The following is a 24,014-nucleotide window of genomic DNA, read 5'->3' as shown; positions in this document are numbered from 1 at the left end:
ATTATCTTTTAGTTTTACATTTTACTTTAAATAAACAATATTTTATTTAAACACTCAGTTTAAGTTCAACAATGTATTTATTTTCCGATAATGATTGGGATTCGGAACAGAATGATGGAAAAACAAATTGATGATTTCATGTGTTCATTGGCTTTAAATGTATTTGTTCAAATTTTACAAAATTATTAATGTTACAAAAATAATGTTACTAGTTCAATAAAGTAACACAACATTTATCAAAAACACATCAACTCCCAAGCTAGGTTTAATACGAGCTTAATTGAGCATGCAACTTCAACCAAATTTTCATGTGTGTCAAAATTTTCAACTTTTGCAAAATTTGGTTGCATGCAAAATTTTTTGCTCGTGTTCTTATCTATTAACACATGCAAACACACCACACTTTATGAACAATTAAGTATTCAATTTTTAGATTTTTTTTTGTCAATTATAAAATTAATTTACTTATTACATTAATACGAAAACCCTCTATTCAGTACATACAATCTAGCTACAAATCTGAAATGATTTTAAAATTTATATCGTATATAATTCAATTAGAAACGATTCGATGAAGGGGGTTATTGATTTCCAATTTCAAAAACAGCGTTTTTTTTTTTTAATGTGCAAGATTGTTATGTCGACAAATGCAAACACATAAGAAAGTCATATTTTATATCATTAACTTTCCCAGTTTTATGACAGAAAAAAAAAAAAAACAAATTTTCATTTACCTAACTTTAAAAATAAAAAAAAGAAACAAAAACTAATTTGTTTTACATTAACTACACACTCTTGTAATATTGTTAAAGAATGGAAAAGATTCGATATGAGTTAGATTTTTCTTATTATTTAAATTAAAATATAATAATGCTATAGAAAGATTTAAACAAATTTAATATTTTTATGTATAAATTTATCTACATATGTATATTAAATTTAATATAAGTTATATCATAACTTTAAATTCTCAAACAAAAAAAACATAAATAAAACGAACAGAAATTTAATTTCAAAAATCTAAAATGAGTTTTCTTTGATTCTTTTGGTCATCAAGGTACCTACTTGGCTTGGAAGTTTTTTTTTAATGACAATTTTTAACTAAGGTCTTTTAAATGCAAATTTCACGACACTAGGTAGAAGGAATATTTATTTAGTTCTTTATAACGATGATGCAGTTGCCCCTTGTAGCTCAAGTTCAAGAAATATCAGTTACGGGCTATATAACCTGCAGACTACATTTTCAGCGCTTTTGTAGTGTTTTCCTTGATTCATATATTAATACTATGTACATGAATTTAATTTCGTAGGCACACCATTTTAGAGCTTACTACATCGTCTACATAAACTACATCAGCAACCTAAAATATAAGTACTTGAGTCCGTAGCTTAGGCATATACCTTTTCCGAAGGAGGACAAAATATGAGAAAATTCAAAGTAGGCACTATTGATGAGTAAGCGTAACATTTTATATTTACTGGACTGAGAGCCAATATTACCTAGATAACCTATTGGTACCCAACCCATTGTCTAAATCAACTGCAAATTTGAGGTAATTACTGGAATTCTCTTCTTCAACTTCACCACAAAAAGGTAAATCAAGGAAGTGTTTTTTATCAAGATGTTAGTTTACTTAAATTTCCGTTCAGAAATTAAAGTTGGCTAAAATCATGTCCTTAATTTTAACGTCCCCATTGATAAATTTTTGATAAATTTTTAATAACTTGCAATTTTACTATAAATACCAATTTTTCAAAATCAAAAGTCCGCATTTGGATCTATTGGTTGAGACAAAAGCCTCTCTAAATTATATGTCTGGTCTGGAATCTGGATAGTAAATTCTCTATGTGCTATATCACAATCAGTTCTAATTCAGAATGAAAACTCTCGGGAAAATAATGTGTTAGGGAGAAGGACTCCCAATCGAAAAATGAACGATAAGAAAGCGAAGAGAGAGCACAATTTTCTTAAGCTTTTCGATTGGGAGCCCTTTTCCAAACATATTCGTTTTGGAGTTTTCATTTAGAATCAGGCTAAATTTGAGTTTAAGCTTCAATCTTCAAAACCTTTTAGTTACCTTGTTCATAGATTTGTTTATTTTTCTGCCTCCCATCTAATAAAGGTTGGAAAACCATAAATAAATATCCCTTCCATTGGGGTCAGATATAATTTGTACATTATTTTTAAAGTATTAGAGAAGGTAACTCAGCTCATGGATTCAAAGTATCCACCGACAGTCATTAGTTGATTATCCACAGGACAGCACTTCTATCTTCTATATGAAAATGCTTCAATAAATATTTATAAGCTCTGTTGAATTTCCAGAAGAAAAATCATAAGCTTTAAGAAATAAAACCAAATTTATTTATAAAGCAACTTTAATGGACAACAGTTTTTCTTTTTATTATTAAGAACCAAAAAAACAAACAAATAAAAATGATTACAAAGATCAAACAAGACTAATCTCACAAAATAAATAAATACTTTTACATTTTTTTTTTAACAATTACGGAATGATATCTATACATTCTATTACATAATAATAATAATAATATTGCTAAGCTTTTTTTTTAATCAAAAGCCAATGTCATTGAGGTAAATGGAAGAACAGGACACGATGGTTCCAATTGCAATGCTGCAGCTATACAATCCGCTGAAACTGCAAAATCACCCAATGAATCCATTACTTTACCCAAACTATACCATATTTTTGGACAATTTGGATCAAGTTTTGTTGCATCTTTCAAAACTTTCTCAGCTAGCCGTGGTTCTCCCAAAACATGATGAATCTCTCCAAGAACCCGCAATGCATCAGTATGATTTGGATTTGCTGCTACTGCATTTATCAAACATTGTTTAGCATCACCCCATTGTTGGAGATAAATGCAAATCTGTCCACGCATAAACATAATCTGATGGTATTGTGGATTTAGTTGGGCTGCTTCCTGGACACAGTGGAGTGCCTCATTTGGTTGTTCAATTGACAAATAAACATCGGCTAATAAAAGCCACATTCGAAGTTGAATTACCCATGAACGATGATTACTCATTCGTGGACTAAATGAACTCAATGAACTTGCAGCTTCACTTAATGCTTGTTCAACTCTATTTACTGGTATCAATGATGTGGCATAAATAGAATTTGAATCTTTATCAGACATTTGAGAAATATGAACATGAACAACACTCCTCGTATCCGATTGCTTCTCCATTTCATTATTATCCCCACCAACAATCTGTGTCTCATATATATCTCTCCAAATATTCAACATTTTATGAACAGTTACCAACGAAGTTTGAGCATCTTGTAGATGCAATTGTAAATGAGCTTTCACATGAAGCAAATTCAAATTATCTGGAAATTCATTAAGAGCATTTTCAACAACCTCCAGTGCCTCTCTAGCACGCTTACTTGCCGTCAATAAAAGTGCAAACAAATGCAAACTAGGTGCATGCTCAGTCCGCAAAGACAGCGCACACTTTGCATGAATCAATGCTTCTGAGATATTATTAATCAATGCATATTGTAAAGCTAGATAATACTCTGCCAAATGATCATTATTATCATTTTGTACAGCTTTTTCTAAAGCTTCCAGCGCCAATTTCTCATATTTATCTCGTTCCGATTTCATATTCGATATTATAGCCAATTGTTGATAACCAATTCCAACATACAATTGAGCTCTAGTATTTTTATAATTTTTTTGTTCATTTTTTAAAGCCTGTTTGGAGAATTCTAAACCTTCGTGGAATAATCCAAGAGACTCGTAACAAAGCCGGGCATTCATTAAACAAGAAAATGGATCAGTTGGGGAGATTTTCGACGATTCTTGTAAGACTCGCAGAGCATGTAAATGCTTCCCGGCTGACATTAAACTCAAACCATATTGCCGCCAAACATGTGGCTCAGCAAATGAGAATTTAAGGGCTTTCTCAAATGATTCATTGAGGAGATAAACCAAACCCCATCGAACTGCGGCCAAGGTTAAAAGGTCGTAGACAGCAGTGGCATTTCCCATTGCATGGGAACGTGCTGCCCGGAATTCAGGACTCTGAGAGAGTACAGTATCCCGGACAGCCAATGCTTCTGCAACTAGAAGCAGGAGAATTGTCTCCTCGTGTTGATTACGGGGAGAAAACTGAATGCGATGGTTATACATTCGTGGTTTCCACATGTTTTTGCTTTGATTTCCTCCTCTCGACCTTCGAGTGTTGAAGGGAGGAGTGTATAAAGTCCCCGAGACCCCACGAAGCAAAACCTCAGCTAATTGTCGAGATAAAGTAAGTCTTAACGACTGTGTAGTTCGAGTTTCAATGGCATTTAACATGACTCGATAACGTTCAATTGCTTCCTGAAGCTTTCCAGTTTTAATGAGAACTATAGGAGCCCTTTGCAATGCCATTTCGAGTATCGCCCCCATTCGACGAGTAGTTTCCCCACCTGCCGCCGATCCAGCATTGGAGGCATTCGTCGCATTAACTGCAGACGATAAAGAAGCAACATCTTGCTCCTGGAGGTATAACAACCCCAAGTCAGTAGCCCTTTCAAAGCAATTAATCATTTCTGATTCTCTCTCAGACTTTTTAAACTTTGAAGTTGGTTTGGCTATTTGATTTTCCAAACAAAGACCTTTAATTGCATATGACTCAGCCAAGATCTTAAGACTCCTTAAAGTCAATTCTTTTTCAGCGAGTGTATTTAATTCGGCTTTAACAAAATTTTGTAAACTCTTCTCATACTCTCCACATGCATAACATAATTTAGCTAATAGTAAATATGCATCTAAAGCTATACCAGCTTTTTGACCATTTTCACCTGTCACCAAAGTCAAGTACTTTTTTGTCTCCTGTAAAGCATTTCGAGCTTTGGCAAAATTATTTTCAGTTGGACTGAATTCTTCAAGATATAGTTCTAAGTTTGCCTCGCCAATTAGGAAATTAGCTAAATGTTCATTGACTGGTGAGCCAGCTTTTAGCTCTTCAGTTAATTCCATAACTTTTTGCCATTTGCCTTCGCTACGGCAATTTTCAATTAAGGCTTCGACCTTGACGGTATTGCGGAGGCGACCAGTCATTGTTGTTCGGTATTATTATTATTTTTTGGTTGAGGAAATATTTAGTTATTCGCAATTTGATGATTTTGTTGGGAATTTATTTAGTTTTTTTAATAATTTTTCTCTATTTTTTTCAACAACAAACTCGAATTAGATTATTTTTCTTTTTTTTCACATTTTGACAGTTGTATTTGTTGTTTTTTTTTTTTTTTATTAATCATTAAATGAGTGCGTTCAGTACTGCAGAGTATGACATATGTAACTAATGTAACTTGGCTTTTGCATGAGCAAATTTTCTTGGTATTTAAGACATGCATGACTTTAGAAGAATTATTGCATGTGGAGACTTTTTTATTTTTGTAATATATCATACGAATTTTGCTCAGCAAAATGTGGATTTCTTGTTATGAAAAAGAAAATTGATAAGGAGTAAATCCTATTAAGGCTTGGCCACACCGGAGGGTATGCAGTAGTGGTACGGGTAGAGGTAACGGTACTTGTATGAAAAAAATTCCAAACTGACATATCAACGTTCAGATGTGGAATTTTTTTCATACAAATATCATTACCGCTACCCGTACCTCTACCGCATACCCTCCGGTGTGGCCAAGCCTTTTCGCAGCTGAAGCGAAACGAAACGAAAAAATTCTTAACCCCTTGTAACCCAAAATCGTAAATTTTAAAATTAATAATGTCGATCGACTTGCCTTTAACCATAATAAAATATGTATTTTTAAAAAAATCAATATTTTCAAGCCTTAAGGCTTGGCCACACCGGAGGGTACGCGGTAGCGGTACGGGTAGCGGCAACGATATTTGTATTAAAAAAATTCCACACCCGAACGTTGATGTGTCAGTTTGGAATTTTTTCCATACAAATACCCGTACCGTTACCTGTACCTCTACCGCGTACCCTCCGGTGTGGCCAAGCCTTTAAGGCTTGGCCACACCGGAGGGTATGCGGTATAGCGGTAACGATATTTGTACTAAAAAAATTCCACACCTGAACGTTGATGTGTCAGTTTGGAATTTTTTTCATACAAGTACCCTCACCGCTACCCGTACCGCTACCGCATACCCTCCAGTGTGGCCAAGCCTTTATTTCGAAATTAACGGAGTTAAAAAAAAAAAGTTTAAGTTATTTATTTTTGTATACATATAAATGCAAAAATTCAAACAAAAAACTATCTAATATTTATTTTTAGGCGCTTTCCTGAAATCCAAAAATAAAACCCAATTAGTTTATGCAGGAAAAATATTTTTTCTGAATTTCGTAGTTTTTACACAAAAAAAACCCGAACTTTCAACATTATAGCCTAGTACGCAGCTGAAGTGAAACGAAAAATTTTGAAGTCTCCAAAGTCAACAGCGAACTTGTAAACGAAAAAATACCATCAGGTATTATGTCAAAGTAAAAATAATAAAAGTATAAATCAAAAAATTCAAGAAAAATCATCAGAAAATAAGTATTAAAGCAAAAACAAAACAAAATTTAATTTCGTTCAAAATTTCGTTAACGAAATTTTGTATTAAAAATTTCGTTTCGCTTCAGCAGCGTACTAGGCTTAATGAATGTTTTTTTTTTAACTTAATTCCAGTTCCAGCGTCTTCTGATTTAGACTTACAAAACGCAATATATTACGGAAAAATATATATTTTTGACATCAAAAAGAAGTTAATTGAAATTTGTTTTTGAGACTTATAGCGAAAATAGTAGTTTGTGCAGATCAAAAACTAGACGTGATAGAATAAATCTGTAAACAGTTTTGAATTAAGCTGAAGCGAAACGAAAAATGATCAAGTCTCCAAAGTCGACAAAGAAAATGCTAACGAAAAAATATCATCGAGTATTCTGTCAAAGTCAAAACAAAAAAATTCAAAATTAATTTAAAATCAAGAAAAATCATCAGAAAATAATTTTTAAAGTAAGACATAAATGAATTAAAGCCTTAACTACAATGACCTAAAAAGTGAAAAAGTGGGAAAATTACAAAAGTAAAAAATTTTTATTTCTTTTTAGCGCTATTTGTTTTAGGAAAAAACTAACAAAATTATTTTTTTGACCAAAAAATAAGCTTTCTGCATCATTATTTTCAATTTTGTGGTCGGAAAAACTGTCACAAAATGAGTTTGAAAATGTTCACTTTTTGAATTTTTGCAAAAAGTGGCCGTTGTAGTTATACCTTAAAAGTGAAAAAACCGTCAACACTGCTCTTGGAGTCAAGAAAAATGCACAGGACAGTAAAAAGTAAGTGACAAATGAGTGAAAACTCTCCAACGCTAGAGTTGCATACTGAAAAACGAAAAGCAAAACGAAATTTTCCGTTCAGGATTTCGTTGACGAAATTTTGTATGGAAAATTTCTTTGCGCTTCAGCAGCGTACTAGGCTTAAGGGGGCAGGGGAGCTTTGGTATAAAGTTGAAAAAAGGCGCCGGTTATACGGATCAGGAAAATGCATCAGAAAAAAAGAAACATTATGAAATTGAATATTTTTTCCTGATGCTCGTTTATAGCGATCAGGAAAACTTACGTCAGTGGACACACAAGAATCTACCCACTCTCTTCTTTTCCTAAAATACATACGAAAAATTTTTTCGTATGCAGTGGAAAAAGGAAAAATTTGAAACACTTCAGGGGAATGATTTGCTTCATTTTGTTTCAAATGCCAATCAGCTGGCACGAAAAATGAATTTGCATCAGGAAAACAAATAAATACAATTTAAACAAAAAATAATAGTTCCATTGTAAATTTTCTCTTCGAAAAAAATTCTATCTGGGTAATTCCATGAAAAAGTGGACACGAATTTTGAACAAATTATGCAGTCTTTTTTACTTTTTTTATTAGCAAATTTCTATTTACAAACGTCAACTCTTTTTGCAAGTTGCAAGAAGAGATTCTTTGTTGTATTCCCTTATGGATAGACATTAAATTCAGGGAGTTTAAATAATCTTAAAGCATTTTTATAGCATAAGCTTGCCAACAACAGAAGAATTTCAGATGAAAATGACCGAAAAACAAGGAAACTAAAAACATGATGAGTCTAATAGTGACGATGACAACACCCCCTCGTTATTGGTAAAATAAATTAACATTTAAGCAAGCTTCGTTACACAATATTCGATTTAAAAAAAAAAAAATTGAGTGAAAATGCATCTTTTCTTTACATTTACAACTACAAATCACAGTAACATGAGTTACCAAAATAATGTAACGTGAGTTACCTAAATATTTCAAAATTTTTCCTCGAAATATTGAAAAAATGTTTCGGTTTGTCACTTATATTAAAAGCTTGTAATTTTTTATGTATGGAATCTTCATTAAAAACAAATAAAGATTCTTAATTTCACATAAAAACTTTATACTGGCGGACTCTTAAAATTCGTGTCCGATTTTTGTAACGTGAGTTACCATCAAACTTTTATTTTTCCCAAGCAAATATTAAAAATAAAGTAAATTTTTTTAGTTAATTATGAAAGTAATAGTTATGCTCTATTCATGGATAGTAATTTCGTATCAATTTACATTAAAATTGACAAAAAAAAAATTATTTATGTGTTGGAAATTTTTGTGAATGTAACGTGAGTTACCATGGAATTGCCCATCTTCTCTTTTTATACCATGATCAAGTAGAGGCAGAACCGGTGCCAACAAATTACAGCCATTTTAGTTAGCCATTAGGTTATCTTTGCTATTATTTTCTTTTTTTTGTACACACGAAAATGTATAATATGGAGATTTTGTGCAATTTCAAACGTTAAGCTTTTATAGGAGGCGCTAGTTTCTTTGACTTCTATGAGTTCCTGGTCCATTTCATTTTCATTTGATTGTGTTACATAAGCCGTGTTTTATTGGTACTCAGTATTTTACTGAGTAAACATTTTACAAAAAACGATTACTTTTATTTATTTTTTATAATCCTTTATTGTTAAAGGGTAAAAAATGTATATGTACAAACTCACTGAAAGTAAAATGTTGAGGGGAAGGAGTCCATGCACTATGCCAATGATTAAAGGTAGAATTAACTTCACACATAAAAAAATTAACAATTAAAACAACAAATTGCGCTATATAAATTCATTTTTATTTTAGTTGTTTTCTATTATTATTTTTAATTATTTATTTTTAATTGTATAATTTAAATTTTTGCAAAATTAAGAGAATAAATATATTTTATGTATATAATAATAATAATTTAAAATATATCAACATTATAATAATAATAATTAAATATTAAATAAATAAATAATTAGTTTAGCTATGACTTCTCTCTATCATCTTCTTCGTGGTACCCATAATACATAACAAGCTGCATAAAAACATTATTATTTTTTTTTTCTTGGTACACTTTATAATTTATTTATTTTTTTTAAATTTTTGTTTTAATATAAATCCATAGTTTTTTTAATAAATTGCATTTAATAAAAAATCATATTTTGAAAAATATAACACATGCATTTAAAATTTTTATTTGTTTGTTTATTTTAATATTAATCAAATTTATATACGAAAAAATCACATTTGTTTTTGCCTTATTGCATTATATCGTTTAAGTTTTTTTTTTTGTTTTGTGTATAATTGTGTTTAGTTTGAGAGCACATTTACTCTAGGTTGTAATATATAAAATGGGATTTTTATGTTTTATTTGTTTTTTTTTTTTTGTTTAAGACACACCAATAGTAGTTTTATTGAGTAAATTGGATGTTTTATATTTGATTTTTTTTATTAATTTTCTTTATTGTTTTTATTGTAAATCAAATGCCAATTTTTTTTTATTTAAAAAAAAATAAAAACATAATTATATAAAATATTTAAGCCAATTTTGTATTTATTAAGTTTTTGTTTAAATTTTATTTTCTAGAAAGATTTACACACTAATCAGGCAATTAAAGGTAACTTATAAATATTTTTTTGTTTATTTAACTTTAGTTTTTAACTACCACATAATAATTTATAATTTATAAAGTTTTTTCTGTTTTATGTTTGTGAATGAAGCCGTTTTGTTTGCTAATTCACATTTAATTAGTGCTCGATAGAATTTTAATAAATAAAATATAATATTTTTTTTTTAAACAACATCAGGTTATTAATATTATTTTTATTTTATTTTTTAGTTTACAAACTCTTAAAATTAAGTTGACTAGTATAATTATGGGGCCTATTCACAGTATATTCATCGCAAAAATTAGAAGGAATGTTTTTTATTTTGGATTTGGGTTAACAAAACTTAATTTACGATGAATTCTGTGATGGCGGCGGCGGTGAATACAAAACAAATAAATTATATCAAAATAAAGAATGAACATTCGCTTAGGACTAAGAAAGTTTCTATGTAAAAAAAAAAATCAGGTTGTATCATTTTTTTTTAAATTTTCTTTAATGGATTATAACCAACTTAAAAAATATTTATTATATAATAAAGGCCTTATATGAACAAAATTGGTATAGAAATCCTATTAAATAATTTTCTTTTTTTTTGTTTTATAAATTGAGTAAGTTTTAGTAACTAAAATACGAGTTTAAAGGTAGGTTAAGTTCTCTACATAGAGAGAAAAGTATAAATGGTATTAAATGCCCTAGGAAGAACTTTGGAACTTTGGTTCAAATAGATTACAAATTTATATTTATTTTAGCTTTAAAGATTCTTATTTTTTTTATTTGCTTCAGATCTTAAGAAAGAAAAAGCAAGAAATTAACTGCAAAATCTTGCATTTGACCTAATTTGGAAGTGTAAATGGGAGAAAAATGGTTTTCTTAATAGACTGACCCATACCAACACCACCGAGAGCATTTTTGTATGAAATAAATTCCACACCTGAACGTCGCCATTCCGGTTTTGAATTTTGACTATACAAAAAAGATGTCGGTGGCGTTTTTAGTCGTCGGTCGTCGTTAGTGAAGGAAGGAATTACATTTTTTGCTGCGTTTACTCATCCAGATTTGTCTACTGCAATATAAATAAATATATTCAATACAATTTTTTAACTAATTTGTTTCGTTAAAGCTTGTGAAAAAGAATACACACTGTGAGTGCACACGCACCCTAGTATTATTATTATTGTAGTTCAGCGATTGCCGCTACTTTCGCTTAGTTGTCAAAAAAAAATTCCTCATATTTAACCCTCTGTCGGCACACGGGTGCGAATTTGGCATTACAAAAATAAAAAGTGGTCACAAAAAAGTGTCATTATAAGGGTAAAAATAATGTCGTTTTCTTTCACTCCAATGAGAGTACCCTTTTAGTACTTATTTTTGCACTTTTGAAGGTTTTGTGTTCTTTCACGCCACAAAAGTGTAAAAAAAAAAATACTCCGGAGTAATTTTACTACTACGGAGTACCCCGGATTTACTCCACATTTTTAGTCAGATTTACACCGATTTGCACACACACTTATGAATTTGAAGTTTGACATTTTTAAATTTTGTTTGAAAAGTGAAAAATGCGAAAAGTTTTTTTTTTCAAACTCTTTTGTTATTAACAAAAACAACCATTATGAATATATTTTCTATTGTATTATATTCGGCCAGATATGTTTCTTCCATTTTTTCGTTAATTCTTCACTTTTTCCAAAATGAAATTGAAAACCGAATAAAAAAAATTTTCAGCCAGTGTTCTTCATCAATAACAAAAAAAATCCTGTGCCATATAGCAAAAAAATCCCATTTTTTTTCTGCGTTGATGGGATATTTTTATTTTACAATTATCAAACTAAGAGTGTGTGTCAATAAGGCTGAAAACCCCGATCAGAAGCGTAATGAAATATATACCAAAAGTAAAACTAAGTCCGCTTCTACACGAAGACGCAAAGCGCGAGACGCACATAAGAGCAAAGGAGAAATAAAGTTCGAAAAAAAGGGAAGGAAGATTTTCTACCGTGAGTCTCCGGTAAAAAATTTTGTGACTCTTTTTGACGTTTTCCTTTGATCTTGTTCTTTTTTTTTTGCTGTTCGGCTTTATTTTATTTCATCGGTTGCGGAATCTGCTTCGTCGGTTGTGTATTATTTGCGTGTATAGTAACGTTTTTAATTTATTCAAAAGTTTTCGTTGCACATAGACCCCGCACGGGAGTTGTTTTTGTTTTGTATATATTGGTGTTTTTTTTTTTTTTTAATTAAAATACATAGTCTGCTTCTACACGAAGACGTAGACGCACAAGATGCACATAAGAGCAAAGGAGAAATCGATCTTTCTCTCTCTCTCTCTTGTTCTTATGTGCATCTCGTGCGTTTTCGTCTTCCTGTAGAAGTCGTCATATGAAAACAAGAACAAAATAAAACCAAAGAAAATAACTGTCAAATTTGCGTCTTCAAAAAAATAATACGTGTAAATTGGAAGATGATTTCTGCGCCTTCCGTCTTCGTGTATTATGCTTCATATGTTATTAATATTAATTTTTTTTTTTTTTCAATTCATAAAATGTTTTCCCTAGGCCAGTTATCACTATTTTTTTCAAGGAAATTATCCATTTTTGCCTTGTCACACACACAATTACATAAAAAAAAAAATACTCTCATTATGCTCTTTCACTCCAGAAAAAGGAGTAAAAATTTAGAGTACTCCTTAATAGAGTGAAAGAAAACGACATAAATTTTTTGGAATTGTAAATACAATATTCGAATTAATTGGAAAATTCTAAATCAATTCTGTCATCGAGTGCTTAAGGTTTTTCTATTATTTAGTAATCAAACAGTATGAAATTTATTAGTTCTAAAGAAAGAGACAACTATATTTAATTGCATGGCTCTCATGCCTCATTTTTTATGAGGTTATGTTGAGTCGGCTCCCGCCGTTTGAAAAAGATCTTCGTAAAATATTCAAGTTAAATTTTCTTAAAGTCAAGTTGCTAAAGCATATTTTTTTATTCTTTATTTTGTATATTGATTATACCAAATGTACATAAGTGACCTGTAATTATGTAAATTTATAAAATTATTTACCTATTGTTCTTTTATAGGAAATAAAATTAAATTTGAGAGTGGATTTGTGAACTCAAAAAGGATTGTTCTTTTTATTTTAATTTGGGTTCTCTCTTCTCTTCTGGTTGATGTTTAATTTTATCTTTGGATATTCTTTTTTTGTGCTGAGAGCAACAAATTCCATATATGATTCACTATAAAATAGTGAGACCAAAATAAAGATCTAGCGACATGAAAAAGTATAAACCAAATTCGCAAAAAAGAGATGTGCCTACAGAGGGTTAAATCACTGCATTTCCGGCAACTATTTTTTTCACGTACCTAATCTTAACCTTAAATTATTAAATACATGTTAAAATCAATATGAAAAAGAATAAAGAAGACTAAGGGCCAATTTATTGAGCCTCCATTAAATTTTGAAATTTATCGTTTTAGTTAACAGCGTTGTTAACTATTGACGCCTTTAAGTATACATCATTAAAAAATTCATTTAATTCACTCTACTTTAGTTAAAGTCTTTACTTTTAATGGAAACTTTAAATTTAAAACTCCATTAAAAATATCCTAGGGATTTTTTAGTTTTTGAAAAATAAAACTGTCAAAAGCAGAAATTTGTCAAATCAAATTTTTTTTAATTTGAAGATATGAAGGAATAAATACCTACTGAATTTGGAGAAGGAAAGAATTATTTACGCAAGATTTCATTTTTTAACAACTGTCAAAAGCAATGATTTTGTCAAATTGAATTTGAAGATTTTAATTATAAACAATATGAAAAAACATAAAAACTAAGGCGCGTAATTATTTTGTAGCTGAAAACGCAAGACGAAATCCCACAGATGAGAGTTGCGATATACAAAAGTGTTCTGAAATGTTTTGAGATGATTATATTATAATGCAGCACCTCAACCCGGATTTGTTTTACTAGTAGTTTTTTTTTTTAAGTGGAGAAGATAAATCTAGTAGATCTAGTTCTATGTATGTATATGTGCCTTTCTGAGCTAAGAAATGCATTTTCTTTGAATCTTGTGTCTATTAAAAATCTAAAATGAAGTGTTGTCTCTCCCCTCTTAATAAAAATTAAAGAATTTCTGGTGAGTTGCAGTCATTTTATATATGCATAACTTATTTATGGAATAAATACATTTACATATGTATGTACGTACAAAAAAAATTCGCTCCTGGACTTTATTCATAATTGTTTTGTTGTTTTAATAATTCTTTAGCTCATTTGACGTTTTTCAAATAAATTAATAAAATTAAACAATAAAGAAATGACATTTGACTCTAATGGAGAGTGAATAAAAAGAAATCCTATTTAAAACCTCAATTTGCTCTAAAAATCCCTCTTAAAAGGTCGAATTTGGCATTTTAACTAAAAGGGCTTTAAAATTTAATGCTCAATTAATTAATGATGTGAAACTTCAAAAAAATCCTTAAAAGAGACTGAATTAAACGAATTTTGTTTTTTAATTTAAAATTCCCATTTTTAATGGAGATTTAAGTTTAATGGAGAGTCAATAAATTGGGCCTAAGTAAGTTAACTAACAATAAATAATAATGTATAGGTACCTAAATATTGAAGTATTTTAATTATTGGTTTTGCAACCAGTTTACATCGCAACATACACGAAATCAAAATTGTCATAAATAGATGAAGGAAAAAAGAGCCTGTGTCGGAGAATACACGGATCTATTGACGTTGACAGTTAAGTACTGAACGCACAAATCTTCTTAGAGAAAAAAAGGAAGTCATACATTTTGTGACATTATGAAAACAGACGGACTAATATCGGACTTATAAGAGTGGCAACTTGGACCTGAATTTGTAAGCGTTTTGATTGGTCAAAAAAAAAATAAGGTGACATTTGGTTCTTATTAATAAAATATAATAATCAAACCGTTGAGCCCAAAAAGAAAAATGAAATTTTGTGCCTCTCATATTATATCCGACATAACACTGCAGATGGAGTTGCAGTGTGGCCTTTACCCACCCAACCATGGAAATCCGCGGCCAAATATAGATTCCCCCAAAAACTAGATGATCAATCAACTAGATCAGACAAACATCAACATCAAATGGTAACAAACATCAACTAAAACGAAAGAGAAACAGCAATGGACCTGAAAACAACATCACAGTCACGTTAAAGTAAAGTTCTCACAATAGTCAACATTCCAGATCATGAACCAACAGAAAGCAGCTCATCATTGGCTGCAGAGCAGTGACTCGCAGTCAGCGTTGCATTCACATCAATCAGTGCTAAGCCATCAGCGTTCCAGTCACTTTATCCGATAGCAAGCTACCCAGTTGGGTAGTACTACAATGGAGGTAGCGAAAATTTATAAGATTGTGGCCCGACAAAAGGCAGTCTCTGAAGAGCTTATCAAATTAAAAACCAACATTGTTTAAAAATGGTACTGACCGCAAGACCGGGACATACAACATTAGAAGATTGCAAACTTAACAAAACTCTTCTAAAGTTTGCAATCAAGAATTCCATGAGAATCCTGATAGCATTAAGTCGCATGTGAAGTTTGACAGACCGTACATACAGTCAAACACGTATGAGAAAGTACGAAAAATTTATGAAGAAATCAAGCCTAATCTTCAATCGATCGTGTCTGAAGAAGATAGATGAACAGACACTGATCCCCAGATAGCAGTCTATTTGAATTTCCCACCAAGTGGCAGTGTAAGTGAAGCGGCTGGTTATATTAAACCAGCTGTGGATGAAGGAAATAAGGGTACTATGCCAAAGGTTCCAACTTATCAGAAATATGTGCCACCAAGTGGAAATATGCGACAAGTATCTGATTATCTATCCAGATTAAGATCCGAACACGAGCATATATTACATAAATGTTTATTTTGAACTGCACCAGCTGCCGACCCGGGTTTGAAACTACCAAAAGTAGTGCTGCCAAAGTTTGACGGTGGATTACACCAAATGGGTGCAATTTCGGGACGTACATACGGAGCTGGTTCACAATATTTTAAATAATAAAAAATTATGTAAATAGAGTTGAAAATTAATAAAACTAAAAAACAAAATATTTTGTCGTGAACATCCAATGGAATGTGCGTGTATATATACGTATTGTGCAAAGAATGTACAACTACAAAGCGTCATTTTGTTTTTTTTTTATATTTTTTTTTCAAGAATTTTTGGAGGAACGATTTCAATCTCTAGAAGCTTTTGGTATAAACACAAAAAGAAAGCACAGAGGATCAAAGCAGGAAAACAGCTCTCAATAAAGCGTTCAGGGCACTAGTTGCAGCGGAAAATACATGCGTCATGTGAAAAGTAGACGGAAGTTCACCAAATAGTGAAGATAGTTTAAAAGTTTCTGACATTTTGAGAAGAAGGTTTTTGATGGCGAAAGTAAATATTCACTAGCTAATTATTTACGCCATGTTGAATCAGTGTTATCATTCTGTGACGACAATAATCGAGGATCGATTCAAGGATATTGGCAAATAAATTACAAGGAAAAGCCAAGAGCCTCGGAAAGTCTCTCGCATCGCTGTAATTTGTGAGGAATTTGTCATAAAAAGATCACTGTCATAAAAAGATCATTATCTGGGAATATATATTTTGATCGTGATATAAAAGAAATTAAAGTTAATTTAAGTGAATTAAGAGAATAAAATGTAATTAATGATTCCCATACGTCATCTCTCTATTTTTGTAGTACGCCATCTATCGACCCTTTTCGATGGATGATAAAAAATGGGCATCTGGCAAGCCAATAAAGCCCGGAAGCAAGCAGCGGACATTATGAATTTTGGCTCAAGCAAGTCTAGACACGTGACAGGACATCATTAAAAAAACCTTTTAGTGGCCTGGAGTGGTGAATACATAAAAAAAAATTACAAATCGTTTATCAGAGTGAATAATTAATATGTACCTAAAACAATGTAACCATGGCTAGCAAGAATAATAAACTAACCATTGAAGACATTCCGGCTCAACAACAACAAATAGGTGAATCTATTTGTAAAATTGTCCGCAACTACAACAAGGATGGTCCCATTACAAAGACGTTCGACTACCCCAACAAGTATTGGATACCAATTGTTGGCACTATCGAGGTAATGGCACTTCTAGGCAGCACCATATCAAGTTATGGTGTTGACGTTTTAAACTAAAAACATTTTGGATTTTTTCCATAACATCCTCATCAACAGTGTTGATACGCATTGTGCAAAGAATGTACAACTACAAAGCGTCATTTTGTTTTTTTTTTATATTTTTTTTTCAAGAATTTTTGGAGGAACGATTTCAATCTCTAGAAGCTTTTGGTATAAACACAAAAAGAAAGCACAGAGGATCAAAGCAGGAAAACAGCTCTCAATAAAGCGTTCAGGGCACTAGTTGCAGCGGAAAATACATGCGTCATGTGAAAAGTAGACGGAAGTTCACCAAATAGTGAAGATAGTTTAAAAGTTTCTGACATTTTGAGAAGAAGGTTTTTGATGGCGAAAGTAAATATTCACTAGCTAATTATTTACGCCATGTTGAATCAGTGTTATCATTCTGTGACGACAATAATCGAGGATCGATTCAAGGATATTGGCAAATAAATTACAAGGAAAAGCCAAGAGCCTCGGAAAGTCTCTCGCATCGCTGTAATTTGTGAGGAATTTGTCATAAAAAGATCACTGTCATAAAAAGATCATTATCTGGGAATATATATTTTGATCGTGATATAAAAGAAATTAAAGTTAATTTAAGTGAATTAAGAGAATAAAATGTAATTAATGATTCCCATACGTCATCTCTCTATTTTTGTAGTACGCCATCTATCGACCCTTTTCGATGGATGATAAAAAATGGGCATCTGGCAAGCCAATAAAGCCCGGAAGCAAGCAGCGGACATTATGAATTTTGGCTCAAGCAAGTCTAGACACGTGACAGGACATCATTAAAAAAACCTTTTAGTGGCCTGGAGTGGTGAATACATAAAAAAAAATTACAAATCGTTTATCAGAGTGAATAATTAATATGTACCTAAAACAATGTAACCATGGCTAGCAAGAATAATAAACTAACCATTGAAGACATTCCGGCTCAACAACAAAAAATAGGGTAATCTATTTGTAAAATTGTCCGCAACTACAACAAGGATGGTCCCATTACGAAGACGTTCGACTACCCCAACAAGTATTTGGATACCAATTGTTGGCACTATCGAGGGAATGGCACTTCTAGGCAGCACCATATCAAGTTATGGTGTTGACGTTTTAAACTAAAAACATTTTGGATTTTTTCCATAACATCCTCATCAACAGTGTTGATACGCATTGTGCAAAGAATGTACAACTACAAAGCGTCATTTTGTTTTTTTTTTAATATTTTTTTTTTCAAGAATTTTTGGAGGAACGATTTCAATCTCTAGAAGCTTTTGGTATAAACACAAAAAGAAAGCACAGAGGATCAAAGCAGGCAAACAGCTCTCAATAAAGCGTTCAGGGCACTAGTTGCAGCGGAAAATACATGCGTCATGTGAAAAGTAGACGGAAGTTCACCAAATAGTGAAGATAGTTTAAAAGTTTCTGACATTTTGAGAAGAAGGTTTTTGATGGCGAAAGTAAATATTCACTAGCTAATTATTTACGCCATGTTGAATCAGTGTTATCATTCTGTGACGACAATAATCGAGGATCGATTCAAGGATATTGGCAAATAAATTACAAGGAAAAGCCAAGAGCCTCGGAAAGTCTCTCGCATCGCTGTAATTTGTGAGGAATGTGTCATAAAAAGATCACTGTCATAAAAAGATCATTATCTGGGAATATATATTTTGATCGTGATATAAAAGAAATTAAAGTTAATTTAAGAGAATTAAGAGAATAAAATGTAATTAATGATTCTCTCTATTTTTGTAGTACGCCATCTATCGACCCTTTTCGATAGATGATAAAAAATGGGCATCTGGCAATGCCAACAAAGATATAAAAAAAAGCCCGGAAGCAAGCAGCGGACATTATGAATTTTGGCTCAAGCAAGTCTAGACACGTGACAGGACATCATTAAAAAAAACCTTTTAGTGGCCTGTAGTGAATACATAAAAAAAAATTACAAATCGTTTATCAGAGTGAATAATTAATATGTACCTAAAACAATGTAACCATGGCTAGCAAGAATAATAAACTAACCATTGAAGACATTCCGGCTCAACAACAACAAATAGGTGAATCTATTTGTAAAATTGTCCGCAACTACAACAAGGATGGTCCCATTACGAAGACGTTTGACTACCCCAACAAGTATTTGGATACCAATTGTTGGCACTATCGAGGGAATGGCACTTCTAGGCAGCACCATATCAAGTTATGGTGTTGATGAGGATGTTATGGAAAAAATCCAAAATGTTTTTAGTTTGAAACGATAAACATTTCACAAGACATTAATGTACTATTATCAAAATGTGATCCACCAGAAAGTAGGGTATTATGTCCACATTATGACAATTATTCAACATCAAAGCTCATTTAAGACTTATAAAAATAAAAAGTGAAAAATAAAAATTGTTTCAAATGTTAAAATAGGCTAGTTATTTTCGACTACCTTATGGAGGAAGAGGTGGAAGAAGAGGAATTTGAGTACCGATTGTTGGCACTACCGGGGAAATGCAACCTATAATGATTGTAAATTATAATTTTGACGGCTGGTACATGTAGAGCGTATGAACACCAATCCACCAAACTGGTGATGAGTTTTCATATTCAACTCAGATGGACAAAGTTGTCTTGCACAACTGAAGAACTACCTCAAAAAGCTTCATTTACACAACTAGCTAGCAGCTGAGTTGGAAGAGGCTTGTACGTTGAGGCTAATTTCTTACTGGGACCTTAGGTGCCAGCTTAAGTGAGTACGATATACATAGCTTGAACTTAAAATAGAACATAATTGCTACAAATGGCAACATAGGCCATTTGTGTTTTTGCTTAGAGAAAATTGTACCAAATCTGTATTCTAATACAAATATTTCTATAAAAAGTGTTAATCAACTTGACGCCTAATATAGAGTGATAGTGAATAAGGAGTGAAAAAGCGAGTACTTCTAATTCTAACTGCCAAAGTGACGTTTTAGGAAACGTAGTAGAATATCAAGCATATGACAGCTTTGTTCTCACTTTCCCGTTTTGTCTTGTAGCCTTAAGCTAGGCGCACGAGTCGCATCAACCCGCTTATTCTTACGTTACACTTCGTACGTAGGCAGAGAGTTAGCCATCGCGGGCGTGGATGCTTTAACAGAAAAAGTTTTTGCTAGGGATGGCAGCGATTTATCTTCGAAAGGTAAAGGCACGTACAAATCAAGATCCTGAAAAGCGAAAATGTTGAAATAATAGCATCCATCCACAATTGTGTTTAACGTTCCAAGTATAAAGATTAGTCTGCTGTCGGTGTCATGTCTTTCTGATAAAGGCACTGAAGTTGTTTATGAGAAAGGAATCTATAGACTTCTTAAAGGTGGTGTCGAGGTTGATGTTTCGGAACTATCATTCAATCCCGAAAATAAAAGAATTGTAATTAGTAGTTATGTTCAAATTCATATAAGATATTATATAGCAAGATACATAAATAAAAAAGACATCAAGCCCACTTAGGATTAAATTTGAATTCAAATAAAAGGTCACGAAGATAGGTGTTAAGTAAACAAAACCTAAAAAAAATAATAATATCACAATATATATATTATACATATATGAACCTGCAATCTTCGGATACGAAGTCCAGATGCAAGGTTTGCAACGGGAAACACAACACGATACTTCACTATCCAAGTAAAAAAGATGTCAACTTAAAAAAACACAGCATCCGGTAAGTGAGATAATAATATTGGTCGGGTGGGTGAGATTCCTTCAGGGTCACATAATAATAATTCTTTAAGAGTCGTATTAAGAATTATTGAGACCATTATAATGCCAAAAATCAGTGATTATATGGCAATTGCATCTCTGGATATACAAACTTGGAAATTGCCCTCCAATATTCTTCTTGGTTCTTGCTGACCCTAACACAATTAGTTCCCACCGCATAGACTTATTAATTGGAGCAGAGTTATTCTTCGAGCTTCTTTTGCCAGGAGAATTTAAAATCTCAAACAATCTTTCTCTATTGCGGAATACTAGATTAGGATGTTTTTTAGCAGGAAGTGCTGTAGATTCTTCCCAAAATTTTCATTGTCATTCAGTCTCTAGAACATCAACTTTTTTAGACAAAAAAGGGTGGTCGATAATCTATCATCAAAAATGAGGAGATTTTAAAAGTGATATCAATGCATATTACCAATTTCATATCCAGCAATATCCCACCTGTATCAGCAGATATATGGAAGGAAATGAGCAAGGATCTTGGTGGCATTTGGAAACCAATTACTTGTTATAATTATATTAGGGGAAATAAAAATGGACATCTTCATAGAGTGCTTGAAGAACATGGATTTGAAGTTCCTGACAGGATTGCGAAAGAAATTTATTATTCAGACCAACCAGAACCAAATACATCAGCAACATTTCCGAGTCTTCTTATAAAGACAAAAAAGATGAAAGAGAGAATTTGGAAATATTTCATCTTTTATTAACTGCTGAAGAATGGCAACTTATAAAACCTAACGATCCAACGGAAAACAGGTTAAAAAAGTACGCTTGGACATCAATAATAAATGATGCTATAAGACGAAGATATAATTTGCCATGTGCATTTAATTTTAAAAACTCTCAAGTAACAGAATTTCCAAATGAAATAATTTAAAATTTTCTGGCTGCTGTGCTAGCAAAAAATGCAAGAACTTATTGTGCAAAAAAAAACTGTAGACACTGGAAAAAATATTATCCATGAACGAGTACACAACAACCTAAGAGGAGAGGAAAGAAAAAAAAATAGGGTTACAACTAAAAGAAATAATCGCAGAAAAATATGTAGAGAAGCTTACATCGAAAAGTATGCAATTTGGGCAAGACTTACCAACGAACATAAGACCCAACTACATAATACCGACAAGGAAAAATGGAGTCAGCTAAAATAGAGCAAGGAATGAAGTATAATGAAAAAAATGATGTCACAAAAGATTATACAAAAAATGTATAATGACCCCCAGTACGACGGTACAATTTAAGAACTTGGTTCTATAAATTTTTTTGTTATTTATTTTACAAATAACCAAATACATTTTTACAGAGAATTTTGCCGTTCACTTGGCGACAATTCAGAAATTTCGATTGATGCGACAGGAACATTCGTGAAGAAATTTGATCTATTCGAAGGCAAAAAGACACATTTTTTTATATACAGCAACCATAAATTTCAATAAAAAAACACAATACCAGTGTGCCAGATAATAAGCGAAAGTCACGACTCCGGCTTAATTACATTTTGGCTAGATATGTGGTTGCGAGCAGGGATAAAAGCTCCATCGCAAGCAATAAGCGATTATGGCCGAGCAATTCTAATGGGCATGTGTAGATCTTTTAATAATATGTCTCTTAAAGCATATGTGGATGCATGCTTTAACTAGGAAAACAACAATGAAACCTTGAGGATAAATACTAGGCCAGCAAAAACATTGATTCGTGTAGATGTTGCCCATGTGATGGCACTAGTATCACGTTGGGAATGTATTAAAAAAAAAACCTCTCATCCTGACGATTTTTCCTTCGCACGGTTGCGCTTTTAATTAATTGTGAGAATGTCAAAGAATTTGAAGATGTATTTGTACTAACATGTGCAGTCGGTTTGCATACTTACTATAACAGCAATGTTAAAATAACCAACAATCTCGTCAGCATCAGAGAAGCAAAAGACAGACTCTTGAAATTAATGACGAAGAGGAAAAAAATTATTACCGAAATAGAAGAAAGCATTCCAAATTTTAAAGACCGTAAAGATGCTCCGGAGCCGATAATTATTGATGAAAACAACAACACGACATTGACCCAAAACTACATCAGATCGCTAATAGCAAAAGTAGAGCCTAAGGTACAAAACTCTAAATTAGAAGGCGATGCAAATGCGTACTTTCTGCCCGACTTCATTAGACATTTAGAAAGACTTGGAAAAGAATTTCCACTTTGGACTTCAGCTGCTATTCCTTGCCTCAAGAAACAGCCTTTGCCGCCTATCAGGAAGGATATTTTGGAATATTAAGAAGAGTGCTCATGGCTAATGTGCGATTACCCGCAACAGCAAATCGCTTCCTGCACGAGCATATAACAGGTATAAAAACTGGCACTATGATAATGGCATCTAATCTTAAACATCATAACAATTTTAAAAGAAATATTCCACCTTCAAGCCCTGAACAGAGTCCAATTAAAAAATGCCAAACTACAAAAGAAGATTCAGATTTCTTTTGTTATGAAGATTGGGGAGGCATTTCAAACAAATTCAAAAATATTCCTAGTCCTATCCGTTCACTGACTCCAATAGATTTTGACCAGAATTCCTGTAGTGAAAATGAAGTTTCTTTTTATGAAGAATTTAAATCAATTAAATATACCAGCAGCCCATATCGTACGGATACGGACACAATAAAAGAAATCAAAAAATTAAAAAAGCAGAAAGAACACGAAGAGCGTAAAATAAAAAAATCTTGTCTAAAAATAAAGGATTTTTTTTTTAAACTTTTAAATCTCACAACTACCCATAACAAACAAAAACTTAGTTTTTTTAAAAAATGGATCCATTTGAGATCCAGTTAAATTGGATGGAGATTTTTATAAAATAGTAAATACTTGTGCATTCGATGCTATCGTCCATGTAGCTTATTTATCTGCGATATACCATCCCAAATATTTCGATTGGATTAAATCATCAACGAGTAGGAAATTTCATTGAATCTGGGCCAAAAGCAGCTATATTCAAACAAAGACTCCAACTACTGAAGCCACGTTACTCCATTAATTATTTAATTTCACCTCTTCATCCCCGTAATTTGGATCTGACGGATTCGATCGGTGGTTGAGTTTCCATCAGGGTCACATAATAATAATAATTCTTAAAGAGTCGCGAGGTATATCTCGCCACAGCGATT

General features: G+C 32.0%; 1 protein-coding gene across 1 annotated transcript; it reads right to left on the bottom strand.

The window, feature by feature from the left end:
• Window positions 1-2,442: 2,442 nt before the first annotated feature.
• On the bottom strand, window positions 2,443-5,264 carry LOC129911372 (tetratricopeptide repeat protein 7B). Its single transcript, XM_055989157.1, has one exon. The coding sequence runs from the start codon at window positions 5,074-5,076 to the stop codon at window positions 2,572-2,574; it is 2,505 nt and encodes an 834-aa protein (XP_055845132.1). The 5' UTR covers window positions 5,077-5,264; the 3' UTR covers window positions 2,443-2,571.
• Between the last annotated feature and the right edge of the window lie 18,750 nt (window positions 5,265-24,014).

This window comes from Episyrphus balteatus, chromosome 2, assembly GCF_945859705.1.
Source record: "Episyrphus balteatus chromosome 2, idEpiBalt1.1, whole genome shotgun sequence".
Classification (NCBI taxonomy): domain Eukaryota; kingdom Metazoa; phylum Arthropoda; class Insecta; order Diptera; family Syrphidae; genus Episyrphus; species Episyrphus balteatus.
This window is presented reverse-complemented; position numbering and strand designations above follow the sequence as displayed.

Coding starts and splice junctions, on each gene's coding strand:
- LOC129911372 (XM_055989157.1), bottom strand. CDS start 5,076: ATGACTGGTCGCCTCCGCAATACCGTCAAGGTCGAAGCCTTAATTGAA.